At 38.4% G+C, this 25,157-nt stretch overlaps 1 protein-coding gene and 1 pseudogene across 1 annotated transcript in view; one reads left to right on the top strand and one right to left on the bottom strand.

The window, feature by feature from the left end:
- plcd3b (phospholipase C, delta 3b) overlaps positions 1–25,157 on the bottom strand; it is a 73,332-nt gene that overhangs the window by 36,714 nt on the left and 11,461 nt on the right. Inside the window, exons 4-8 of the mRNA XM_086065038.1 lie at positions 17,804–18,032; positions 11,646–11,775; positions 11,333–11,558; positions 9,934–10,135; positions 1,240–1,384 (exon numbers count right to left, since the gene is read on the bottom strand). Coding sequence (XP_085921164.1) covers positions 1,240–1,384; positions 9,934–10,135; positions 11,333–11,558; positions 11,646–11,775; positions 17,804–18,032 — 932 coding nt within the window. The remainder of the gene's footprint in view (positions 1–1,239; positions 1,385–9,933; positions 10,136–11,332; positions 11,559–11,645; positions 11,776–17,803; positions 18,033–25,157) is intronic.
- Positions 22,041–23,913, top strand: LOC147157245 (uncharacterized; annotated as a pseudogene).

Below are 25,157 nucleotides of genomic sequence, written 5' to 3'. Positions count from 1 at the left end.
GTCAGACGTTGTATCAAAGCCTTCTGAATGCTCTAGAATTTAAAAAACATTAAAACAAACCGTATAAATACATTTTGGGGAGTGAAGGACAAAGTATTAAAGAACGTATTTATACGGTTTGGGGTTTGAATGAGTTAAGTAGCTTACCGCTACAAATCTGATCCATTCTTCTTACTATCATTATTACTGGTGCGGCTGCACTGCTCTAGAGTGACAGCCACCAACACAGACAGTGGCGACAGACACACTCAGATCCAGTACATAATCACATACAAGCACTTGAGCGGGACCAGGCTAAACGTGACAAATGTTCCTTTCAAGTTTTTTTAGGTTACTCAAGTCTACTCATTGGCAAATTATCAATTGATGTTATTACTGTTAAAAGTATTCTTAGTGTTTATATATGACTGTAGTTCCAAGTATGTTGTGTGTATTGGGTAGAACATGTTTTTGTTGTTGTTGTTTAAATGTTTTTGGGGAAACTGGTCTGTCATTACTTGTGCGCATACATGGTCTGAGGATGTTCTAAATTTGTTCGCAGAATACACACAAATTCAAGTACTGTACGAATATATTGATAAATCAACCATTTCATGCTTATGCACGTTTTGCGCACCAATTGGTGCGTACGCACGTTAGGCCCAATGATCGTAAATATAGAGCAAAATCTTTAATGGAATGGTTCAAAACTTAACATATCCAGGTGTTAGAATGGCCAATTTAAAGTCTAGACCTGAATCCCATTGAGAATCTGTGGCAAGATCTGTAAACTGCTGTTAACATACGCTCTCCGTTTAATCTACCTGAGCTGGACCTTTTTTGCAAGTAAGAATTGGAAACATTTCAGTCTTGACTTTAATTGCAGCAAAAGGTCGTTCTACAAAGTTTTAACTCTGGAGAGGGCATGCCATACTTTTCAGCTCTTTTATTTGAAGAAAAAGAAGAAGACATTTTTTAAATATCACGTAAATTTCAATCCACTTCACAATTGTGTATCACTTGTTGATTCTCCCCCTCCAAAAAAAATTGAGGCCTGAAATGTGGCAAAAAGACAAAGTTCAAGGAGCCTTGTATTATCAAGGGGATAATACAAGGCTCTCTATCACTTTATTTATACAACAAGCTCCACTTTTTTAAGGCGCAGCAGAGGATATACTGTACTGTAAAGATTTTCACCTGGGAAAGCAACAGGTTATCACGACCATTGTTCATTCTGACTGGTAATGGGTTTTACCCTACCTTAAATGCATACTGATTGATTGTCTCTATAACTTCGACAAAAGGCACTTTGGAAGTGAGTGTGTATCCGTGGTAGATGACTGGCTGTCCGTTATCTCCATCCCAACAGTCCAACTCCACACAGCGACAACCATGATTCAGGGCGCTAAAAGAAAACAGATTACATTACTTATAGGGCAATTGATCAAATGTGCCTTTAGATTTTATCTTGCAGTTTAGCAAAAATCTGCTAATTAGACCACAAATGCATGGGATATAGATAGATATCTTACATAAATAAGCACAGGGCTGCAGCACAAAATGTAACGCCACGGAGATAATTCTGAAAGTAGCAAGGTAGAAAGGCAAGAACAATGCTGAATGATATCCAATACAGCTGTTCAAAACACTCAGCCTTTACATTACAAACAATGTAAGAGGGTAGTCATTAAACCATCTTGTTGCGTTAAGAGGTAAAAATGATAAGTTGTAAACTTAGAAAACACTACACACAATTAGCGTAACCATGCACATGAGATGCAGAGCTTTTGCAAAACGAATCACTCTTGTAAAAACTATAACATGTATATAAACCATGTTCATGTTACTATATGAAATACAAACGTTTCTTAAGGTTTGACTTACACACTGCTGTTTCAAACTTTTAGCAGTTACTGTATGCGAATGGAAAATTGATCAAAGACAATATCAATGCTACACAATACACACTATGTGGCGGCCGTGGCTCAGGGTGTGGAGACGGTCGTTTAGTAACCAGAAGGTCAGCTGTTCAATTTCCGCTCTCCCCAAGTCATGTGTCGTTGTGTCCTTGGGCAAGGCACTTTACACAAATTTCCTCCAGTGCTAAGGTGCCAATGTGTGGTGGTGGTCGGAGGGGCCGTAGGCGCACATTGGCAGCCACGCTTCCGTCAGCCTTCCCCAGGGCAGCTGTGGCTAGTTAAGTAGCTTACCGCCACCACAGTGTGAATGTGTGAGCGCACGAATAATGCAACCTGTGTGTACAAAAAAGCGCTGTATAAAATGTTAATGTGTTATTATTTTTATTATTACTATTGAAAATAGGATTTATACCTCTTCATTTAAACTAAATCAGTCAACGTAGACAATCACAATAAAGCACGTCCAACACTGTAAGGCCAGAAAATAGACAAATAATAATAATAATAATACAAAAAAGTGTACTACCTGTACAGGTTAAATTTACTGTAAAAAAAAGAAATATTACACCTTTATTCGCCCAGTTGTATCTTACAAGAGAATTTCATCAACATCGTAGGCAATATCCTCATTGGCATTTAAAAAAAAAAACGTATTTTCGGTAACACATTATAATAACATTTGTTAGTCAACCATTTGTAATACATTAGTTAAAGATGAATGCATGATTTTTGTTATCATGAACAAACTATATTTTTATATCAACAATTTATTAACTCATCTTTTTTCAATCCGTATTCTTAAGTGGCAACATATTATCATGTTCAAATGCTTACCATGTTATCTACTACTATTTGTTTATCATGAACAAGTATCTTTTCATGTCAACAACACATATACCATTTTCCACCTGATAAAGTGACCACACACGTACAAAATGTTTCAAGTAATATTTTATTTGTAAATGTCCTCTAAATGTGAACAAGTCTTTAAAGGTGGGGTCTTTAGTTTTGTCCGTTTGTGTTTGTACACACAACCGTTTGTGTTTGTACACACAACCGTTTGTGTTTGTAAACAACCAATTCAAAACTGACCCCTCCCATGGCTTAACCCCCACTCTTCTCGTCAACATTGCGCCTGCCTTCAGCGACACGCCAGTTTAGTAATCTGTTCCCACAGTTTAGCAAACTGTACCTACAGTTTAGCAATCTGTACCCACAGTTAAGCAATCTGTACCCACAGTTAAGTAATCAGTACCCACAGTTTACTAAACTGTACCCACAGTTTAGCATGCCAATAACAAACAAAGAAGAACACACAAATCTATAGATAAAAGTTCAATTTATTTTAAAACTGGAGTAGTGTTGAGTGTGAAACAGGAGAGAAACTCCATGCTATTTTGATTTTGTGGAAATCAGAGCAGGTTAAAATCAGTAGGCAACGAGGAAACCAGCGTCTTCACCAATACAAAACTGGGAAAACAATGTCATCTTCAGGCCAGAAAATGCAATTGCATGTTAAGTTTGATATTATAGGCTAATAGACAGGAGAGCAACGGTATAGCCAACTTCAGCGTCCCTGCTCATTTGAGTTATCCATCGTTTGTAGAGTACATAACTAATCCTCACATCAAATTTACCAATTTCTCCCGTCAGACAAAGTGCTTGTGAAAGCTAAACTGAATATTGAATAGGTTTGCTAATATTGGAGGATCTATGGCAATAGTCAAAGTGCTTCACGGCTCGTGTGCACTACCATTACATGTTAGCATTAGTAGCTTGTTGCATGAGCTAAAACAAATGTCACAATTTATCTTTCATCCAAGTTTCAGAAACAGCTATAATGTTGAATTTCTTGTCAAACTTTTGTAAATAATCCTTGATGTGATCAAAGTTTGTGTAGAGACTCCTGCTGTTGAAATGGATTAAAGAGAGTTTACCGGCCAATTTGAATGATTTGTTATATTGGTCTTCAGTGTAGTATTTGCATTTGTCCAATTTGTTGTTGTAGAAGTTTTTATCAGGATCAAATATTCCATTTGGATCATCGAAAGAACAATCCTCAAATTGGTCATCTAGATTTGGATGTGATGAGAGTATAGAGTCAGTTGATTGGGCCATATTTAATTTTCATAAGCCACCAGCTCTTCCGCGCTTTTGATCACCTTGGTTTTCATATCTTGTGTTTTGATGAGGATCTTGCAGTTTGCGGTCCAGGTCGCCACAATTTTTCCACCTTTCTTCACTTGACGTGCCTTTCTTGCTATTTCAGCATTCTTTTTGGTCAATTTTTCATTCAGATAGACGTCTTGACCTCTCAACTTTGGGCCCTGTTTGAGGAGAGCAATTTTGCTCTTTCTGTCGGTGAGCTTCATGAGGACCATTGATGGTTTTCTCCCTCCAGATGGAAGTGGGTAGCATTCTTGAATGTGCTTCTATTCCACTGTTATTCCCAATTCTTGCAGTTTGGCAATCACCTGTTGCTCAGCTGTTTCATAATCAGGATTCAGATCAGGATCCTCCGCACTTCTTCGGGCCGCAGCTTGTGCATACGTGCGCGGCCTAACTTTAATCCCTGTGATAATGAAATCGTTAGTTGCATGCATTTTGATCAAGCTCTCTGTCAGCTTCTCCAAGTCTGCAATGCGCCAATCTTTGTCTTTCATCTCTTTCACAAGTTCTCGATTCTCAATCCGCATCTGTTGATTCTCAATCCGCATCTGTTGGATTTCCTTCAGGTCTTGGATTTGTTTTTGTTTTTGGATCAATTCCAGCACCTGCTTATTCATTTCAAATATGGCGCCCTCCAATATTTGAATAGAAGACTTTAAGTCCTTCATGTTGTCAGTTTTGTCTTTTCCCACTAGTCATGTTGAAAAAACAATGGAGTTATTTTCAGCTGGTGCTTCGGGAGTGAACTCGCGGGGCAATAAAATGCGTCCTACCTCTATCAGAGTCAGGAAGCGAAAGCTGGTGAGTTAGCCCCATGCGCTAATCAAAGCTAACCGCTAGCATTAGCATGGTCACTATGAAATGTGAAAATGAAAACTTATTGCAATACAGTTCATACAGTATGTTGATACCTACTTTTCTTACCGTGATGTCTAGAAAGGAGAGGGGAGCTGGAATTCTGTGAGCCGGGAGCTATCTTTTGGCAAGCGTCTTGGTAAGTCAACTGTAACTAAGTACAAGATAAATGGCTAGTGTAGTGCAACTATGTTAAACGTGTAACTTGGGATGCTAAATTCAGTAATTTTATGTTTTCGATGAAATGTTTTGTGTACATTTTATTTGAAATACTTTTGGAATAGAATGAAAAAAATATCAAGCTGTTTCTGTTAAAAGGAGTACTGTATTAATTGATTTTTCAGAGTATTGTTAGTTCATTATTTCAGTTACCAAAATTGATGTGTTGGTTGAAATGAAAATACTTTTTCATTTCATGTTTTAAGAAATAGTTCATTTTTTAAAATCATAATTCCTGTTTGTTTTAATAAAGGGTTAGAAAATTTAAAAAAAATAAAATTACTGCCCTATATTATATGTCATGATTCACATTAGTGTTACAATAGTGCTTAGATATTGAATATTTGGCCTATATGATAATCAATGTTTGATCAGTACAATTAATAGTCTTGTTTTAATGCATATAGGCTAGCTTGTTGACTATTGACAAAGGTCGGAACTGGATTTTGAGTTGAGACTAGGGAGATAGTGAGCAACCCTTGATCTGAACTTGTGCCTGCCTCATTTTCCAAGTTGCTGGACTTTCAAGATCCTACCTCACCATCATATTAGGCCTGTGAACTGCAGTAGATTTGACTGAACAAGAGTGCACTTCGACTAACCACTTTGACAAACAACTTTGATGTTGATACCACAACACTGAGAACAATGACCATGCCCATTTGGAGGAACACTTATTTTGTCATTATTTTAGGCCCCAGGTTGTTGTGCACAGGTAAGTTGGGCAGGGATTGTAAATATTTTCGATTAATTTTGTGTGTGTGTGTAAATAAATATTATTTCCATTTAACACATCAGTGATTCCAGTTGCTTATTGTGAGTGTGTGTGTGTGTGTGTGTGTGTGTGCGTGTTGATTTATTGGTTCTAATTAAATTAATTATTCCTAGAAATGAACCTAAGAAACCAAACCGGTCCATACATCCATACTATGTGTTGTTGACATTAAAAGATACTTGTTCATGATATACAAATAGTAGCAGATAACATGGTAAGCATTTGAACATAATAATGTGTTGCCACTTTAGAATAGGGGTTGAAAAAAGATGAGTAAAATGAATTGTTGATGGGAAAATATAGTTTGTTCATGATAACAAATGTTAGCAGATAACATGGTAAGCATTTGAACACGATAATGTTTTACCTCTTTAGAATAAGGGTTGAAAAAAGATGAGTAAATGAATTGTTGATATTAAAATATAGTTTGTTCATGATAACAAAAGGTAGTAAGGCATTTGCAGAGAATTTGTTCACATTAAAATATAAGTTGTAAATGATAAGAGTCAACAAATATTGGCGGAATCACCAATATTGAACGTTGGAATGGATTTGCAAAAAGGTTTGTATTACAATAATCAATACCACAGATACAAATTTTTCAACATGAATTCATAATTGCCCATCTTTTACTTTACTGATATTTCTGAATCATGAGTTAATCATTAGTTAATATTTGGAAACTATTAGTTCATAATTCTTCAATAGTTGCAAATTACTGTACTTCAATATGAGTTAACATTTTGTTTATGCATTTTAATGATTAGTAATGGATATTTCTTAATCATGAGTTAATCCTTATTTAATATAAAGTTATGAGTTCATAATTCTCCAATAGTTGCAAATTATTAGTTCATCATGAGTTCAGATAATAGCTCATCATAACTTAATCTTTTGTTAATGCATTTACAAAATTATTAGTTAACAATTTGCAAATTATTTATTCCTAATCGTTTCATATTTACAATGTATTAGTTCAATATGAGTTCTCATGACTTCATCTTTAACTAATGTATTTTAAATGGTTAACTAACAAACGTTATTGTATAGTGTTACCGTATTTTCTTGTTGGAAGGTCCTTATGACAGATACCACTGTATATCTGCTACGATTTGGCTGAACTTTTAGTCTAGCCTCCCTCAGCGTTTCAACTAGCGTTGCACGAATTTCATTTGACAATTGTGGTCCTCTTCTCCTCGACCTCCTGCTCGTCCTCCACCGATTCCCCCTCTCACCCTTGCTTTTTCTTCCTCTGACTTCTTCCATTTTCGATGAAAGCAGTTGAACTTAACTGCTGCATTTTTGTATCGCTCAAATCTGATTGGTTTGTCTACAGTAATCTAGTAGACTGTAGTCTAAAGTAATTGTCAAAAGTAATTGTGTGTTTGCACACCTAATGTGTGTGCTTTGTTTAATCAACTGGCTCATGAGTGTGGTGATTTGTCAGTCAGTGCTTTGGAATTGTAAAGAAGTGACATTATGATATACTTCTGTGTCTAATGTATACAAGTGTGTTCAGTGTTTCGTAAGTCACTGTGTGTAGTGTTCTGCAAAAAGTGTGAGGCTGACTTTGTGTTTATAGTGGTGAAAATCTGATCCATCATTTTGCTGCTACAGTGCAAGTGTTTGTGCTGTCGTAAAAAACTAATTGAAAATGTGTTAAAATGGACCATTTTAATTGAGAACCCATTTCGTGGCAAAAAACTACAAATGTGTAGTTTTCAGTGGTAAAATTGGTCAATTTGACCCAGGCTATGCTTTTTGTTCAAAAGACATTCCGATAAACATTTAACATTTAATTGAAAAGTGAACCATTTTAATTGCCTGTGAGGCGTTTCATAGTAAAACAAAACAAAACAGAAAAACCCTAATTATCATACTATGGGTCATGACCCGGAATGTTTAACATTCTAAAGCCAACACAGTAAACATGGTCATAACCTATTAACTGTTTTCATTGGGGTTTTCGTACGTCAATGTAATCATCACGGACATTGTTAGAAAGGTTCCATATATTAATAGTCATCATTATTATATTTGTCTATCTTCTTGTTAAGAATAGAGTGACGTCATTGTATTTACCCCTCTCGGGATGCGTGCGATGCATTCTGGGTCCATTACTTGTTGCGCAGCGGTTTTTGTGTAGTTAGATGCCACCATGATAAGATGGGCGCTGCCATTACGTGACGTCCACAGCCGTAGTCGGCCACAATTAATGTTCAGTGATGTAATTTCGTTATGTGCATCATACTTTTGAGTTGTATAACTTGTGTGTGTGTTTATAGCCTTTCATGTGCAAGATAGTGCTTGTTCATGTGAATTAGTAATGTTGCAGCCAGTTATTATTTAGCCAAGTAAAGTGTGCTATTAAGTAATGCAATACTGTATTTGTGTTTTATTAAAAGTCAGGTATTCACACTCATACCCATTGACAACATACGCTCACACACACATTTATCTATTCACGCTTCCACATGCTTCCACACACACACACGCACGCACCCGCGTGCACACAAGTTTGTTTTACAATCTTTGTGGAGCCATCTCATTGGCATAATGCATTTCCTAGCCCCTTCCCCTAACCCCAACCATCAAAAATGATTGCCTACCCCTATTCCTTACCCTAAACTCAACAATAACCCAATTCAAACCTAAACTCTAAAACCAAGTCTTGACCTTCAAAAAAAGGTCTAAACTTGTGGGGCCCAGGAAATGGTTACCCATGGACCTCACAACTCCGTGAAATCCCGAAATGTAACACACACACACACGCGCGCACACACCACCTCTGAACATTTGTTCTTTAATGTGTGTTTAAGTGCTCAGGTTAACCTTACCAGTCCCACATTTGCCTGGCTAGAAAATTTCCATCACCTTGTGTTAAGATCGTTAATTTTTTATTTGATTTTATTATCTATGTTTATTTTATCCTATTAAAGCGTAACTCAACAGAAAATCTGACTCTTGTTCCACCCCTCACTAAGATTTGAAATCATCACTCCTTACTCCATTGCTTACTCGATTCCTTACTCCTTACTCCATTGCTTACTTGATTCCTTTCACATTACTCCACTGCTTACTCAATTCCTCTCTCCTTATGCCATTGCTTTCTCATTTCCTCGCTGCTTTCTTGTATTTTTTGTTTCCTGCTACTTTATTTTTTTGTTTTTGTGCTATTTTTCTTCCTTCAACTGCTTCTAGATTTCTGGATGAATACACACCATTCCAACATTAGCATGTTCATCTTATTCCATTGTATACCATTCCATAACATTCAATATCATTCAACAATATTCAATATCATTCCAAATCATTCCACAGTTTTCATTCAGCCTTACAGTCTTCACACGCAATTCCTCCAGATATTGCATTCTCTAGTTGTTGTTTTTTTTAAATTTAAAACATATTTCCCTGTTACTAAATTAAAAAAATTAGAGAACATTTAGTTGCTAGTGGTGATATTTTATGTTTGAAAGGTAATTTGCACTGGTCAATAATTTTACGTATTTCCCTGTTTTTAAATCAAAAATTTCAATGAACATTTAATTACCAGTTATATGTCCTGTTTCAAATGAAACGAAAGACATGCTTAAGAATCTTGAAATTTAAATGAAAAAGTCAAATATGAATGGCATACTGCTTCACTAAAATGTGTTTAAATGTAATTGGTGTTCCATGTAAAAAATAATTTCAGGCTAAACTAAATGGTCGTCCACCCACATTTTCACCTCACCAAATCTCTTTACAAAAAGTTTGCACACCTCTGTTTTAGGTCAATAAATCTGGTAGTAATCAGTGAAAATGAAATGAGCTTTCCAAAATCTGTGGCTAATCCCAGTTTACTCACAATTTAACAATGACTTTTTCACACTACATTTTGTTTTACTTGAATTGTCTTTGATGATTTGAAACATTTGAGTGTGATGAATATCGGGTATGTGAAGAAAATCTGAAATATTATTTCATGGCAGTGTTGTAAATACACTAAAAACTCTATGGATTCCTTTTCATTCTTACCGGATATATGGCTCCACGCCACTCTCTCCAGTCAGCTGATCCTTAGACAAGTAAGTATTATGGGAAGAGGAAATTAAGTAGTGCGCTAGCGGTTGATCCATGTTTTGATAAACCTGAGCATGTTCCGGGTCGAACACAGAATTCTCCTTGGACAGCATGTACATGGTGAAACCATTGGGTGTCATCAAATGGTTCCTCTGAGCTGTGTTGAGCAAAAGACAAAAACATGACAACAGAGAATTAACTTCCTTGTGGATTCCTTAATTCAATGTGAATCCATCAGTTGTATTTTAGTTATTTTTGTAGTTCACCTGGAAACTTGTTTGCCTGCACTGGGGAAGTATAGTTAGTTGTTTTGAGAGTTGTTCTTTTTTTCATTTTTTTCTTTTTTTTTCACTTCCTGTTATGCTGTGGGTCAAATTGATTCATGTTGAGCAGGGGTCATCAACCTTTTTGAAACCGCAAGCTACTTCTCGGGTACTACTTAATGCAATGGGCTACCAGTATGATACACATCTGAAATAACACATTTGCTCAAATGGCCTTCAATTAAATATTATTATGTGTTATTCATGATATTAATTTATCTAAAGACACTGATCATGTTAATATCTCACAATACACACACCCATCAAATCATAATTTCATCGTCTTACCAGCCGGCAGACACTCGTTGGTTATGTTAACAGGTAGCCGCTAGCCACTTACGTCGGAGACTTCTGCCGTATCATACAATGGCTGCGTAATTAATTAGCGGTTTAGTGTCCTAAATTAGCGATTGAACGTGAGTTCAGGATAGCGTTGTGTTGATGTTGGTCGCACCTACAATGTCAATCAACTACCATTATAGAAACGTCTAAAAAGGAAGTCAAGGTAGCCATCACGCCACAACGTGGGCGAACTTCAAAGTAAAAGTGTACTAAGTCTATTTAGTCCAAGTCTATTCCAAAATGCAACTGTGTGTGTCTGCACACTTCCAGTAAAACACTACCAAAAACAACAAAAACTGCTTAAAACGTAATCTAAAGCGTACCATATTTGTCCTCAGCCAATACAGGCTATATCACAAATTAAAGAAAACATAACTTCTTCTGCTACACCTTGTCAGTATCTGTTCAGCAAACAGGTGGAAAGTTTTGTTTCATAGCTGTAAATTACAATGCATGGTGAAATCCATATTGTGTAAGCTTTTATAGGTCAAACTTAACAAACAATGAAAATATCTCAAAATCTTGATGCGCTAGAAAAAAAGTCCCGACATTTTTAAAAATCTGCGTCCAAAATATGTTCATCGGCACACTGTTGACCAGAGTAATTTTGGGATAATGGCTAATGGGTCAAGCTGACCCGAGTGTTAATGTACGCATACCGTATGAGTGGATTTGTATGTTTAGCATACCCCATTCATTAAGTTCGTAGGTGATTATGAGGCTTTGGGCATGTGTGAATGAAGAATCCTCCCCCTGATCATTCAGGAAATCCCTCAGATCTGCTGGTGAGAGGACACATCCATTGGAAGAATACAGCATAAAGACGGCATCCAGCTCAGGTCTCCGTAACAACTCCTTGCAGAAAACTTCGATTTCTCCATGGTCCAATCGGCCGTCGGCTGAGTGATCACACTTCTGTTCAAGAATCATTTAAGAATGAGATAGATATACAACTGTTAAAAAATCTGTGTTAACAATGCTCTGATGTGGCAGGTTACACACCTGAAAAAGTTCACGAGCATATTGGTCACTCATGACGATATTGATCATTTGTAGCAACGTCTGCACTTCGTCGTAGCTCATCTTATCATCATGATTCCTATCAGCACGACTCAGGTAAGCATGAATCCAGGTGACATGTATGATCAAGGAAGTTTGCACACATGTAAAATTATTACTTTTCACAGGATGTTGAATCTAAACATAGACACTTAAAGATATGTAAGTACATCAACCAGCCACATTGTTCTGACCACAATCTAGTTATAATACAAGATATGTATGATTATCAAAACTGGGCTCAGTTTGGATAGTTTGGACACAGTTACCATCAAGCGTATTTCTGAGGCGAGGCAAACCTACCAATCAGAACCAATCAGCAGAGAGCGGGAGTTACGTCTTCTGGGCATTTCCTACGTATTTTGACCTAGTTGCCCCAGTTATGCCAATTTGGTGAATTTCTCACTAAGTTTGGCGGCTTTCCAAAGCCTCTTGGTGACTTTTTTTTGTCAAAAGCCACAAGCGACAAATCTAGTGACTTATTTTGGTGTTCTGGAGACTCCACATAGCAGTCTTTTGATTAAATGTGATATGCTAGCATTTAACAATACAGGACAAGATTGACTTAAATAAGGCAAAAACACAAACAAACCTAAAAACCAACAGAAGAGTCATCTGTTGTTCTAAACATATTTAGGGTGTTTTTACACTCACTTTGTGCCTCTCCCACAACTTTATTCCTCTCTCCTACAGTGTCCATTACAATTACATGCAAATTGCAAATTAGGCGATGACGTCATCTAGCGACTTAAAGCGATTTTTTATGACATCCAATAGGAGGATCCTGTGTGACATCATTGTTTGTTTCGCGCGTTGCATCACAGGAAGAATCGGGAGCTGAGTGGCAAGAAACAGTGTGTTTTACATGTAGTTTGATGGTTTTGCACATTTGGAGGAGGATTAAGAGAGGCAGATGGTTCATTCTTGTTGTGCCATCAATTGTACGGCCCGTCGGGGGCCAGATAAAAAGTTTTTATCGCCTTCCCACCGAAAGGGGCCACGAAAAAGGAAAGAAATGGCTGCGAGCCACGAAGGTATGTAACTTGACGCTCAAAGCCTGGATTCCGGCTGATGTTGACGGGTTTGTGAGGCTCACTTTATTACTGGTAAACACTTGTGACTGTATACAGGTTCTCGTCCAAAAATTAGAATATCCTCAATTTCTGTAATTCCATTCAAAAAGTCAAACTTTCATAGATTATAGTTTTACGGCCCACAATTTAAGTAACTTCAAGTATTTATTTGTTTATTTTTACATTATTTGGGCTTCCAGCTCATAAAACCCACAAAAACAGTCAATTTTTTTTAATAATGTGAAGAAATCCCCATGCATACTTCCCAGTGTTCTGCATGGGGGTAAAAAAGATGGATGGATGGATGGATGGATGGATGGATGGATGGATGGATGGACGGTATTTTCAAAACGATATGTCAATCTTCAATAGTTGGTTGGATTCCCTTTGCCTTAACCACTGCCTCGATGCGCCGTGGCATTGCCTGCGGGTCCTGGAAGCCCAGGCTTTTTTGATGCTTGCCGCCAGCTCTTTATTTTTGGGTCTGGTGGCCCTCATTTTCCTCTTGATAGTATTGCATTGTGGCCCTACTTGCACAAACGTAACTGTAATGCGATAGACCTCCTGCGCCTCCTTTCCTTCTGCACGCTTCACTGAAGAATAATTACCCAGCATTGCACAGGGCTTTGTAATAAATAAGAGTAAATGTCCCCAAAGCAGATGTGTGGCCAGGTAACAGGTGAGTCGGACCAAATTTTGTCATCATCCCACGTCTCATATGGGCTTTCAATAGTTTCAGTTTTGTCGCCAATACATACATTAAGCTTCTCTGTAAACCTCTTTCGTGTATCATCAACAAAGGATCCTCCTATAGCTACTTTCTTTCCTGGGGAGTTGGCAACACTGAGTTGCCATAGTTGGCGAACAAATATAGCCCACGTTCTGCGCATTCTTCTCTTGAAATGTGCATGTAGCACTTCTCCCAGACTTATCAGTGGCATTTTCACATGTATTCACATTAGGCGGCCTTAGTGTGTGGAAACGTAAGAGGGCCGCTGGTGGCTCCACTTCTCGCGACATTGAGTAAGCGTCATTGGTCATTAGTCCATTAGTCCATTCATATCCAATCCAAGTCCATGATCCAGAGGTGGCAAATCCAGGTCCAGAAAGTAAAAACACTACCACAGTTTGGCTTTAGCGCTTGATGCTAGCTAGCTCCCTAAAAGGTAAACAAGCACCATGGGAGCTAGCTAGCTAGCACCTGGGGCTAAAGCCAAACTGTGACAGGGTTTTTATTTTCTAGACCTGGATTTACCACCTCTAATCTTGACACACCTCTTCTTTTGAAATAAATGTTTCCAGTGTCGTCGTTTGCAGGGGGTGGGGGGTTAATGACTACCCTTATCCCCTTATCAAAAAGAAGCGTATTTAAGTATACTTGAAGTATCTTTAAAATTAGGAGAGTACCGTATTTTCACGACTATAAGGCACACTTTAAAGTCTAACATTTTCTCAAAAATGGGCAATGCGCCTAATAGTGAGGTGCGTCTTATGTGTGGACCAAGGTCCAAAATATGACTGGCTGTGTGCCGTCGACACATTGCTTTATATACATGAAAGGCGGACCTGACTGAAGACAGGCATTGTGAGAAAGAGTCAACGGGAAGATGACAAATTCACTAATAAATAGAAGTAGAAATGTTCTTCCTTTGTTCTGTCTTAATCCTTATCCTGTCAATCATTGTTAATTAATTTCAAAGTTAAATTATCGAATGCTGCACACATATCATGAAGTATGGCAATCAATCCCAATCCCTTGCCCTGATTGGTGGACAGAGTCGGGGTCACGAGCCACCAATCAGGGAGGAGCACTCACACAGCCCACAAAAAAACACACAAAAAACGGCCATCAACATCGTGGACCATAACAGGAATTTATGACATTTATTAAATTAACTTTGAAAGCGATAGAATATTTAGAGGATTTTCCGTCGACACATTGCTTATATATATATATGTAAGAGTATTTATTTTTACATTGATATATGTATTTGTCGGGATCTATTTTGTTTCTGATTTGGGAGGACGGAACTATAGTATTGTAAATGAGCGCGATTGAATAGCTAGTTTTTAAAAAGGCAGCAAGTGGAGCAAAACTGAGTTTAGTTGTACTTTATTGAAGTATTTACAGTAACAATGTATTATAAGGCACAGTCTCAGTTACGGATGATATTTCTGACTTTAACACACACATAAGGCGCACCGCACTATTGGGCGCAGCCACAGTAAAACATACGCTAGCTCAAAACATATTGTAGCATGTTATTATGCTAAACATACATGCTAGCGCCAATGTATGTTTTTAAAAAGGTAGCAAGTGGAACAAAACTGAGTTTGGTTGTACTTTATTGAAGTATTTACAGTAACAATGTAAACAGTGAGTTCAGTTGTATTTTAAGTATATAGCAATGTACTCACGTTGCTTTTGATCAATCCGCAAACCCTTCAAAGTCCTCATCTTCCGTATCCGAAACGAACAACTGGGCAAGTTCTCCATCAAACACAGCAGGCTCTGTCTCATTGTCAGAGTCAGTCTCGTTGTCGTGCGGCTCCTCGGAAATGCCAGCTTTTGCGAAAGCTCGAACAATAGTGCAAGCAGACACGTTTGCCCAAGTATTCACAATCCATTGACAAATTGTGGCGTAACTAGCAAGCGCTGCCTCCCAGTCTTGGTGAAATGACACTTACGAAGAGATGTTTATGAAGCACAGTTCAAGCTGCAAACGACCCGTTATGAGGAAGAACATGGAAATCGAGCAGCTGCAAGAGAATTCAACATCAACGAATCCATGGGAAACGACCTTTGCTAAGTCAAGAAGAAGCTGAGTTTCCTCAGAAACAAGGCGAGGTGGCCCGTGTTGGAAGACCAACTCGAGCAATGGATTAAAGACCAAAGAACAGCTGGGAGAAGCGTCTCAACAGTCACCATTCGACTGAGAGCACAAAAGCTTGCAGAAGAAATGAAGATTCAGCATTTTCAAGGAGGTCCGTCTTGGTGTTTTTGTTTTATGAAATGGCCACATCTATCCATCCGGGCAAGAACCACCGTGGCGCTGCATCTTCTGGCTGATTACACGGAAAAGCTGGCTATCTTCCGTGCCTACTGCAGCAAGAAGATTGCCGACAAGCACATCCAGCCCAACCACATCACCAACATGGACGAGGTGCCGCTGACTTTCAACATCCCGGTGAACCACACTGTTGAGAAGATGGGGACCAGCACGGTAGCGATACGCACAACGGAGCATGAGAAGTCTGCGTTTACTGTTGTACTTGGTTGCCATGCTAATGGACAAAAACTGCCACCGACAGTAATTTTCAAGAGGAAGACGCTGCCTAAAGAAACATTTCCAGCCGGAGTCATCGTCAAAGCCAAGGTAAAGTTGCGAGCGGCGTGGGAGCGCTGGATGACCGATGGCGAACACAGCTTCACCAAGACTTGGAGTCAGCGTCGTGCTAGTTACGCCACAATTTGTCAATGGATTGTGAATACTTGGGCAAACGTGTCTGCTTGCACTATTGTCCGAGCTTTCGCAAAAGCTGGCATTTCCGAGGAGCCGCACGACAACGAGACTGACTCTGACAATGAGACAGAGCCTGCTGTGTTTGATGGAGAACTTGCCCAGTTGTTCGTTTCGGATATGGAAGATGAGGACTTTGAAGGGTTTGTGGATTGATCAAAAGCAACGTGAGTACATTGCTATATACTTAAAATACAACTGAACTCACTGTTTACATTGTTACTGTAAATACTTCAATAAAGTACAACCAAACTCAGTTTTGTTCCACTTGCTGCCTTTTTAAAAACTTACACTAGCGCTAGCATGTATGTTTAGCATATTAGCATGCTACAATATGTTTTGAGCTAGCGTATATTTTACCGCCCAATAGTGCGGTGCGCCTTATGTGTGTGTTAAAGTCAGAAATACCACCCGTAACTGACACTGCGCCTTATAATACGGTGCGGTGCGCCTTATAGTCGTGAAAATACGGTATACTTCCAGATTACTTTTCTTGTACTTATTGCAAGTATACTCCACAAAGTAAATGTGAAGTTTACTTGTAAATATACTGAAACATATACTAAAAGTTTACATAATACTTAGAATGTACTTGTACTTTTTGAAGTATACTCAAAATTAGGAGAGTATACTTCCAGTTTACTTTTCTTGTACTTACTGAAACATATACTAAAAGTTTACATACTGTAGAAGGCACTTGTTGTCGAAGTAACTGACCAAAGTAACTGACCAAAATTAGAGGTTAAATTTATTCTTAAAGCCGAACACCACATGGCTGGATGGCCTAGAGGTTAAGGTTGTTACCTTTGGTACTGAAGTTTTCCAATTCGATCCCTGTCAATTCATCACTGGACTTTTTGCTGTAAACTAAACTGTGGACATAAGTATACTACAAAGTATACTTTCAAGTTCTGTATATTTAATATACAGTACTTAAATACTTAAATATACTATAAAGCATACTTGAAAGCATGTTTAAATATACTTAATATACTTTATAAGATAATACTTTTAAGTGTACTAAAATGTTCCAATTTAGTACCCAAGGAGTTTACTTTTAGTGCAAGAATAAGTACACTTGAAAAATAAACTTAGGTATACTTAAGTATACTCTATATTATGTACTTAAAGTATACTACTTTTTGGTAAGGGTATGCATATCTGGTCATTTAAAACTGAATTTATTGCTGAAGGAAACAAATTATCGTCTCTCGCACGCGCCATTTTGAATGGACTTCTGAGGCTGAAGAAAGACGTTGCTCACAAAGATTACGTCACAGCAAATAAACTAATGAATAAAAGAATTGCGTGAATTATAATTAGCTCTTCTCATGGCAAACATAAAATCATCAACAAACAACAAATGTGGCTGTATATATAATTTCTCACTATTTGGGGCGGTTTGATTTTACATAACAGATAATTACACAGAATGCTAATTTTGGTTCTTTGCATGTGGCATACTATATAAACCTGACCTGAATATTTCACATTCATCTAAGGATATTGATCAAGTTTCTCCTTCTGGGTCATGTTGACAATTCTTTCCTGCAGTGTCCGGATGCCACGGGTCCAATGAAAAGCATCCTCATGGTTCTGGCAGAGAAGATCCAGATTCTTTCGAGGACCTTTGAAGACCACCGTCAAACACCGCCCTTCAGGAACTGCACCAACCATCTGCCACAATGTCTCAGAATGGCAGCCCTCACATACGCACTCCACCTCTGTGATAGAGACTGGGTGATTCAGGGAGACCAAGAAAGAAGAAAACAATATATTAAGTTATCATTTGCTACTATGGATGATTGTAAAACACAACATTTTTTTTATGCGTATTCCCTCTTCGCCAACTATTAGTAACATTTTCTAATTTGTTCTGCTATAAAATCAGTTGGTAGTAATTGTATATCAAAACATTATGGGCTCAGATCCAGTAATCCCCTGCTTGGCAGAATAAATGAGTTTATTAGAATAGTGCACTTGGGTTGTTTCATTCTATTAGTTCACCACTAGAAGACACTAAATTCTACACTCTGTCTTAATGTACATTAATGTAAAAGGATGTACATGTACAGATCCATCTTTTACAATCGTCATCTGATTTTGAAGCGAAAACAAAAATATCACACACGCATGCAGGATATGTGCCCCATCAATGTTCTACATCAGGTCTTGAACCTGGTATTTCAGCTGTTGAGTAACTATAGAGCACTAAGTCACGAGTTACAAGACCAAAAAGTGTCCGCATGCCCTATAATCTCAATGTTTGAGCTATTTTTTTGGGATCAGCTGCCCTTGAAGACTTTAAATACAACTTGGAAAGTCTATAATAAAGGCCCCGCCCTTCCTTTTTGGACAGCTAAGGAAGATGGACAATTCTGTGTGATTTTAAGTGTGCCCACGCAGAGCAGAAAGTAACAGTTAGACTGAACCAAAATAGACCCACCATGTGAAAAGCAATATTTAAATGATTCATAGAATGAGTTGACATGGGGACTGGGGAATCTATCAAACCCATCGGAAAGATCAGGATCAGGATGGACTTTTATTTATTATCACAGAAGGACATTTGCTTTGAACTTCATAAGATTACTGCATTAGCATACACTCTGTGACAACACGTAACAAAGTTCTGATCCAAACTCGCCCGCCTGTTACATTAGTTTCTTAAGAATTACAATAATATGGCTGGGTTACTTTGACTCTGGGCATGTTTAACCATAAAAAAAAAGTCCCAAAAAACAATAGTTATATTTTGGACTGACTCCATTACTACCCATTTAAAGTGAGGATAGTGCTGTAATTATCTACTCGGAGGTTGGTTTTGCTTTCCTTTCAGTTTTTAGTTGTTCCTTTTACGTAGTGTGGTTAGCAGTGGAGATTACTGCCGTTTGCTTTTTTTTTGCCTCTAAACTCGCTCCTGGTTTTGATCTGCTTTGTGTTTAATACTTTTTGTTGTGCTGTATTTACTTACTTCACTCCCCAATCAATGTAAAGCTATCAAGTTTTTACATTTTCCCTTCCATTGTGTTAACAGTGCCTTTTTGCTTGCGCTGTAGTTTTCTGTTATCATTCTGTTAGTTTGATGGAATTATTACTGACTTAAATTTTTACCTTTCAGTAACGATTTTTGTTTGGATTTGGAGTAATAATGAGTGACCAAAAGCATTTGATACCATTGATGACTAATCACTCCTGCAGAAATGTGAACAATATGGCATGAGAGGTATTGTAGTAAAATGGTTAAACAGTAAATAATAGGTTTCAATATGTAAAAAATTTGGGATGTCAAAATGAGTGGGTTAATATTGAGTTAATTTAAAGTTTCTTTAACTCTACAAATTTTTTTAATGTGCGATTAATGACTGCCCTTACTTGAAAAGCCTGTACTGTACAGTTGCAACGCAGCAGATACGTACACGTCAAAATTTAGCAATTTAATTTTAATACATATATTTGTGGAGACTGGGGTCAAGTTGTATTTTACAATTTTAAAAAAGTTACTTCATGTTAAAGATTAGATATTGCTCTTAAAGGATCTTTGTGCAGTTTGTTACTTTTTTACTTGTGACTGCCACCTCTGGCCCAAAGCGTATCTGCAGCATCTGTGTCAGGCTCGTTCATGGTGCGCAAGTACATGTACGATCTTAAAGCGTATGGGACAGCTCAGGACAGTTTTTAATATGTTTTTTTCAACAATATAATATACACGACAAAATGAGCGGCTCATCGAATTAAAACATATTAATTGAGTATTTCTTGATTTTTAAATTACCCGCGCAAAACCTGGCCAGTGGCGCGCTCCCAGCAACCGAATCGGATACGACTTTAGCAGAAGACAGAAAGATAGCGTCCCTGCTTTGCATCTGCTGGCTTGCTGTTGCTGTGTGTTTTATTGCCTCCTGAATTTCTACAATGCCGTCTCGTTGCGTAGTCGGATTTTGTTCTAATCGAAGAGAGAATGGCGTGAGCCTTTTTCGGTTCCCCAAAGACGCAGTTCTTCACGAAAAATGGACAAAGCAAGTACAACGGACTCGAGATAAATGGACGCCCACTTCAACATCGGTGTTGTGCAGCGCACATTTTGAGGAAGACTCGTTTGACCGTCTCCCGGCCCCGAAGCAGTCACTGGGCTATAATGTGCAACACAAAACCGTGCTTTTGCCAACAGCTGTGCCAACTCTGTTTCCAAGGAGCAAACAGAAAGGAACAACATCGACTGTAACAGCACCCGCGGCAAAACAACAAAATTGCACGTGAACACCCCCTCATGTTGTATTTTGTACTGGACAACTGGGAATTAATTTTGATACCCGAGTTTCCGAGTTGAGAGAACTATTCAAGTTTCAACATGGCGGGGAGCGCCGAAGGATTTGTGAATGACAAGAAATATTAACACTTATAAGGGCATTAATGTCCGCTAGCACAGCAGGTTCTTTTAGAATCTACACAATTACGTAGCATACAAAATTTTGCTGTAACAACACAATCACATGAACAGAACTCGGTCGTAATTAGGAGTTTCCGAGTGGTAAGGTCCATCTTTCCCATAGTATGTGAAGGCAGGGTTAGTTAAGCAGCTCACGACAAAAATAATCATTGACAAATTAATATACAATCAATGAAAAGGTACCATGAGAAACTGCTGATTTTTCATTTTTTTGTCAATTTTATTGTGTATTATGTATTGTGCTGTGTATCTGTGTTGAAGGCATCATGCTCAAGTTAACACAGTTCAAACTTTGTTTCAGATGGTGGATGAGATGCTTAATGGAGTATGAGTCAAAGGAAACTGCTACACAGGCGACATGTTTGGAAGATGACTTGGATGATGTACCCGGTGTTTGCATCCAAAATGTGAGTAAATTTACTGTATAATATACATGATTGATAACAAACCAATTTATGTAAAAAAGAAGGCACCCCCCACCTAGTTTTCAAATTTGTCATGTACATGTAATTTACAAATGTATTATACATTTTTTAAAGAATGAAATCACTGTATTTTATAGGTCTAAATATTACTGCATTTCAGCATCATTTCTTATTGAAATGTTTATTTTCTTTTTTAAAGCAAAAAGAAGCTTCATGCCAAGCCTTGCCCTCAACAAGAACTGTAGCAGTCTCGATTCAAGCTTAAGGACATAAAAAGGGTAAGTGTAGCTATTGTAATAATTTTTATTTTTATTACATGTTATCAAAGTTACTATCATCTCTAACAATATACTTTGCATGATACATATGTTTATGGAATCATATTTTCAGGAGTGCAGACAGTTTGGTCCAGGAAGAGCTCTTTGTTGACCGTGGCAAGTCAGACCCTCCATGCAGAAAAAAAGTGGAACGAGAAGTCAACGGTGGCAATTGAGACGCAGACAGAGTGGGCTGAAGAGATAGAGTCAGACTGTGGTGACATCCCCGATGAGACTGCCGAAGATTACATACCCTCAGATGCACTATACACCTTGGGGGACTCTGAGGATGATGACACTAAGGTGTCACCACCAAAGAAGAGCTGTGAGATCACTGGGCACCCAGTGTACTTAATACTCTGGAGTTGTCTGGTGCAGCTGTTCTCGGACTGGTGTAGCTGTCCTTTGTGTGGCTCTCGGCAGCTGTCATGGGATCGTAGCGAGAGTGGTACTTTGCTTCGCGTGGCACTGGAATGCAAGGATTGTCAACATTCCTTGAGTTGGAACAGTCAGCCTTACTTTGGGCGGATTGCTGTTGGCAACATCCTCTTGTCTGCTGCGATTTTGTTTGGTTTGTCGGGGCAACTGTCTCAAAGGTTCTCCTTGTGCTCTCTCATATGGGTGTTGCGGTGATAACCACCCGTACATTCTGGCACCATCAGCTTACTGTCTTTAGTGCAGCCATCCGGCAGCTTTGGTGGGAACGTCAGACCTGGATGATCAGCACCCTGCAGGCTGAAGGTGAAGGCCTAGTGTGTGGCGGCGATGGCCGTGCTGATTCGCCAGGTCACAGTGCTAAGTTTGGCACATACACCCTGATGGAGCTGAGGAAGAAAGCCATCATCGACGTCCAGATTGTACAGGTTAGTTTGTTTTAGGGAAGTTGTTTTTGCAAATGTATTACTTCAAATTTTGGAAGAATGCCTACTGAGTCCATTATTTAATAATATAAAATAAACATTTGTTGCAGAGTAATGAAGTTGGAGGGAGCTTTTATATGGAGCAGGAGGGTCTGGAGCGGTGCCTACAGAAGGTGGAGAACTTTGTGAAAGATAACACACTTGTCATGGACCGACATTCGTCTATCAACAAAATGATGAGGGTTCTATATCTACACATCCTTCTTTGACATCTGGCACGCAGCCAAGAGTAAGGCTCATTTTGAATATGCGCCTGGTAAGGTTTTTTTTTTTTTAAAGTAATGTATTTATAATTATAAATTTATTAACATTAGGTATGAAGAAGAAGTTGCAGCAGCTCAGTCAGACAAGACATTGCCAGTCACTGCACCCTTGGATTTCCAGCATTGTGAACCATCTTTACTGGTCTGTGGTGTCCTATGCTGGGAATGGTGTTCTTGCTCTTGACAAGTGGAAGTCCATCATCAATCACATCCAGAACAACCACTCTGGCTTTGGCGGAGCCTTCCCTGAATGCGAGCATGGCCCTTTGGTTGGACGGGAGCAGCTAAAACCATGGATTCCTCCATGTAATTATAATTACAATCTCCTTGCACCTATTTAACAAACTTTCATTTTTAGTTACCAAAGAAAATTATATGCTTCTTATAATTTGAAAAGGTACAAACGTTGCTACAGAATTGGAGAAGATCCTGCTCTCCCAGAGATTGTGTAACGACATCACGCGGCTCTCTCATGATCACCAAACATCCAACCTTGAGGCATTTCACAGCCTCTTCAACCACTTTGCACCGAAGATGATTTATTTCAACTACACTGCTATGCTGTGCAGGTACAGTGTGTAAATCTTAATTTGGAAGACACTATTAAAAGAATGATGTAACATTTATTAAATTTTCATGTATTTTTTTCCCCCTTCATTAACAGGTCCAACCTGGCAGCCTTGCATTTTAATAAAAATGCACACCGGATACAGGATGTCACAAAGGATGGGGACACTAAATACGGTGTGTGTTATCCCAAGTACAGGAAAGGTGCATTTATTGTGCGCAAAATCCTGGGGCAGCTAACATTTTGTATGGTTTTTTTATTTTAATTATCTGCATCCACAATGAACTTCTTCACTGCCATTGACAAGTATACTTGTTAATTGTTTTCAACGGGGGATGGGTCGGGTGGGAGGAGGCATCAGATTCTGTTTCATTGTAAATTTTTATACAACTTTAACAACTTTACCGATGCACAACCACCAGTAGATGACACCAATGTCCCATTTTAGATATTAGATCAACACAGTTTGAAAGTTCAATGGGAGAAAAGGCTGAATTATGTGCAACTACCTTTTTTCTACTGCTCGTTGAAAAAAAATGGAAAAAGTCAGACCAGGAAGTGGCAGAACGTCGACCCCTGTGTGTAGACTTTCAGAAGCCATACAAGGCCGAGGCTGTGCGGGCACACATTTCGCGTTGTTCTTACTGTTAACCTTTTCATTTACAGTGGAGTAGTAGCTGAGTTTTTTTTTTATTTGGGAGATGGATCACTGAATAGTTTGAGTGATGGCTCGCAAGCAGCAAGTTTACACGCATAAGTGATCTCTAGTTGTTCATTTATACTTTGGATGAAAAGAAAAAGGAAAGGAATGTAATTCTTTTGTATAATTGTATTTATTTATATCATATTTCAAGGTATCATTTGTAGTCATTGTCATTGGATGGAAATGTTCTCATTATTAGTGACACTGCACAAAAAAGAATCGGTACCCTCACACGCCTGCCTAGGAACTGGTACCACCAGCGGATGAACTGCCTACAGTGTACCTCTTCCACCTGGAAATACAGAAAAATCCATATTAAATGATTCATCTTATTTTAAAATACAAAACTAGTAACCATACTTACTGTGTTCTAAAATCTGCAGGACTTCCACATTCAGGCACACCGCTTCAAACGCCCAGTGATGGGTGATACACCGGATCTGCTGCTGGGACTCCGACAACTTGGCCTTGACCTTTTGCTGTTCGTGACAGCAATTGCTCTCCATCACTGTTGCCATTGCTACACAGTTACCACAGGAACAAAAACAGTCAACGTTTTTTTTTGTGCTATTTATAACATTTACGAAGAATTTTTCAATATTTGATGAATACTGATGAATTATCTATTACTAACATTTCAGGAGAAAAAACAGTGTCATGCATCTGATGGGTATGAGGTCATTTTAATTTTGAAAATCCATTTTGTACCCTTTATCCATTAATTAATCTCACAGAGGTTGGCATGTGGCAATGTAAAAGGGGCAGCGGTGGCTTCACTTTTTACAAAGGTGAGTAAGCAGCATTTAGTCCATGGTTTCCATTTTAAAATGGAGAATAAGTTCTATTTTGCTACTACCAATATAAATAAGCTTTTAAGTGTAACAAGTAAAGTATAAATAACAATCATGCATGAATAATCATTTGAGTGTACCGGTTGTGAGGATAATCGGTTAAGAAAATGGATGGATGGACTAAACCAAGCTGCATTTAGGCCACAAAGCGTTTGCTATTTCACCCATAGGAAAATATAAACATCATTGTTAGTCCATACTTTCCATTTTAAAATAAAGAGCAAGATTTACCATTCTGTGTTCTTGAGCCTGTCAATGTCATTCTCTACCTCGGCAGCTTGAAGTTGGTCACGGCCACCTTCAGAGTCCGAAGTTGCACCAGCACCTTCATCTAGATACGGCTCAAACCGATACGGCTGGATAC

Source organism: Leptonotus elevatus, chromosome 20 (assembly GCF_054856555.1).
Source record: "Leptonotus elevatus isolate MCC_2025b chromosome 20, RoL_Lele_1.0, whole genome shotgun sequence".
NCBI lineage: Eukaryota > Metazoa > Chordata > Actinopteri > Syngnathiformes > Syngnathidae > Leptonotus > Leptonotus elevatus.
This window is presented reverse-complemented; position numbering and strand designations above follow the sequence as displayed.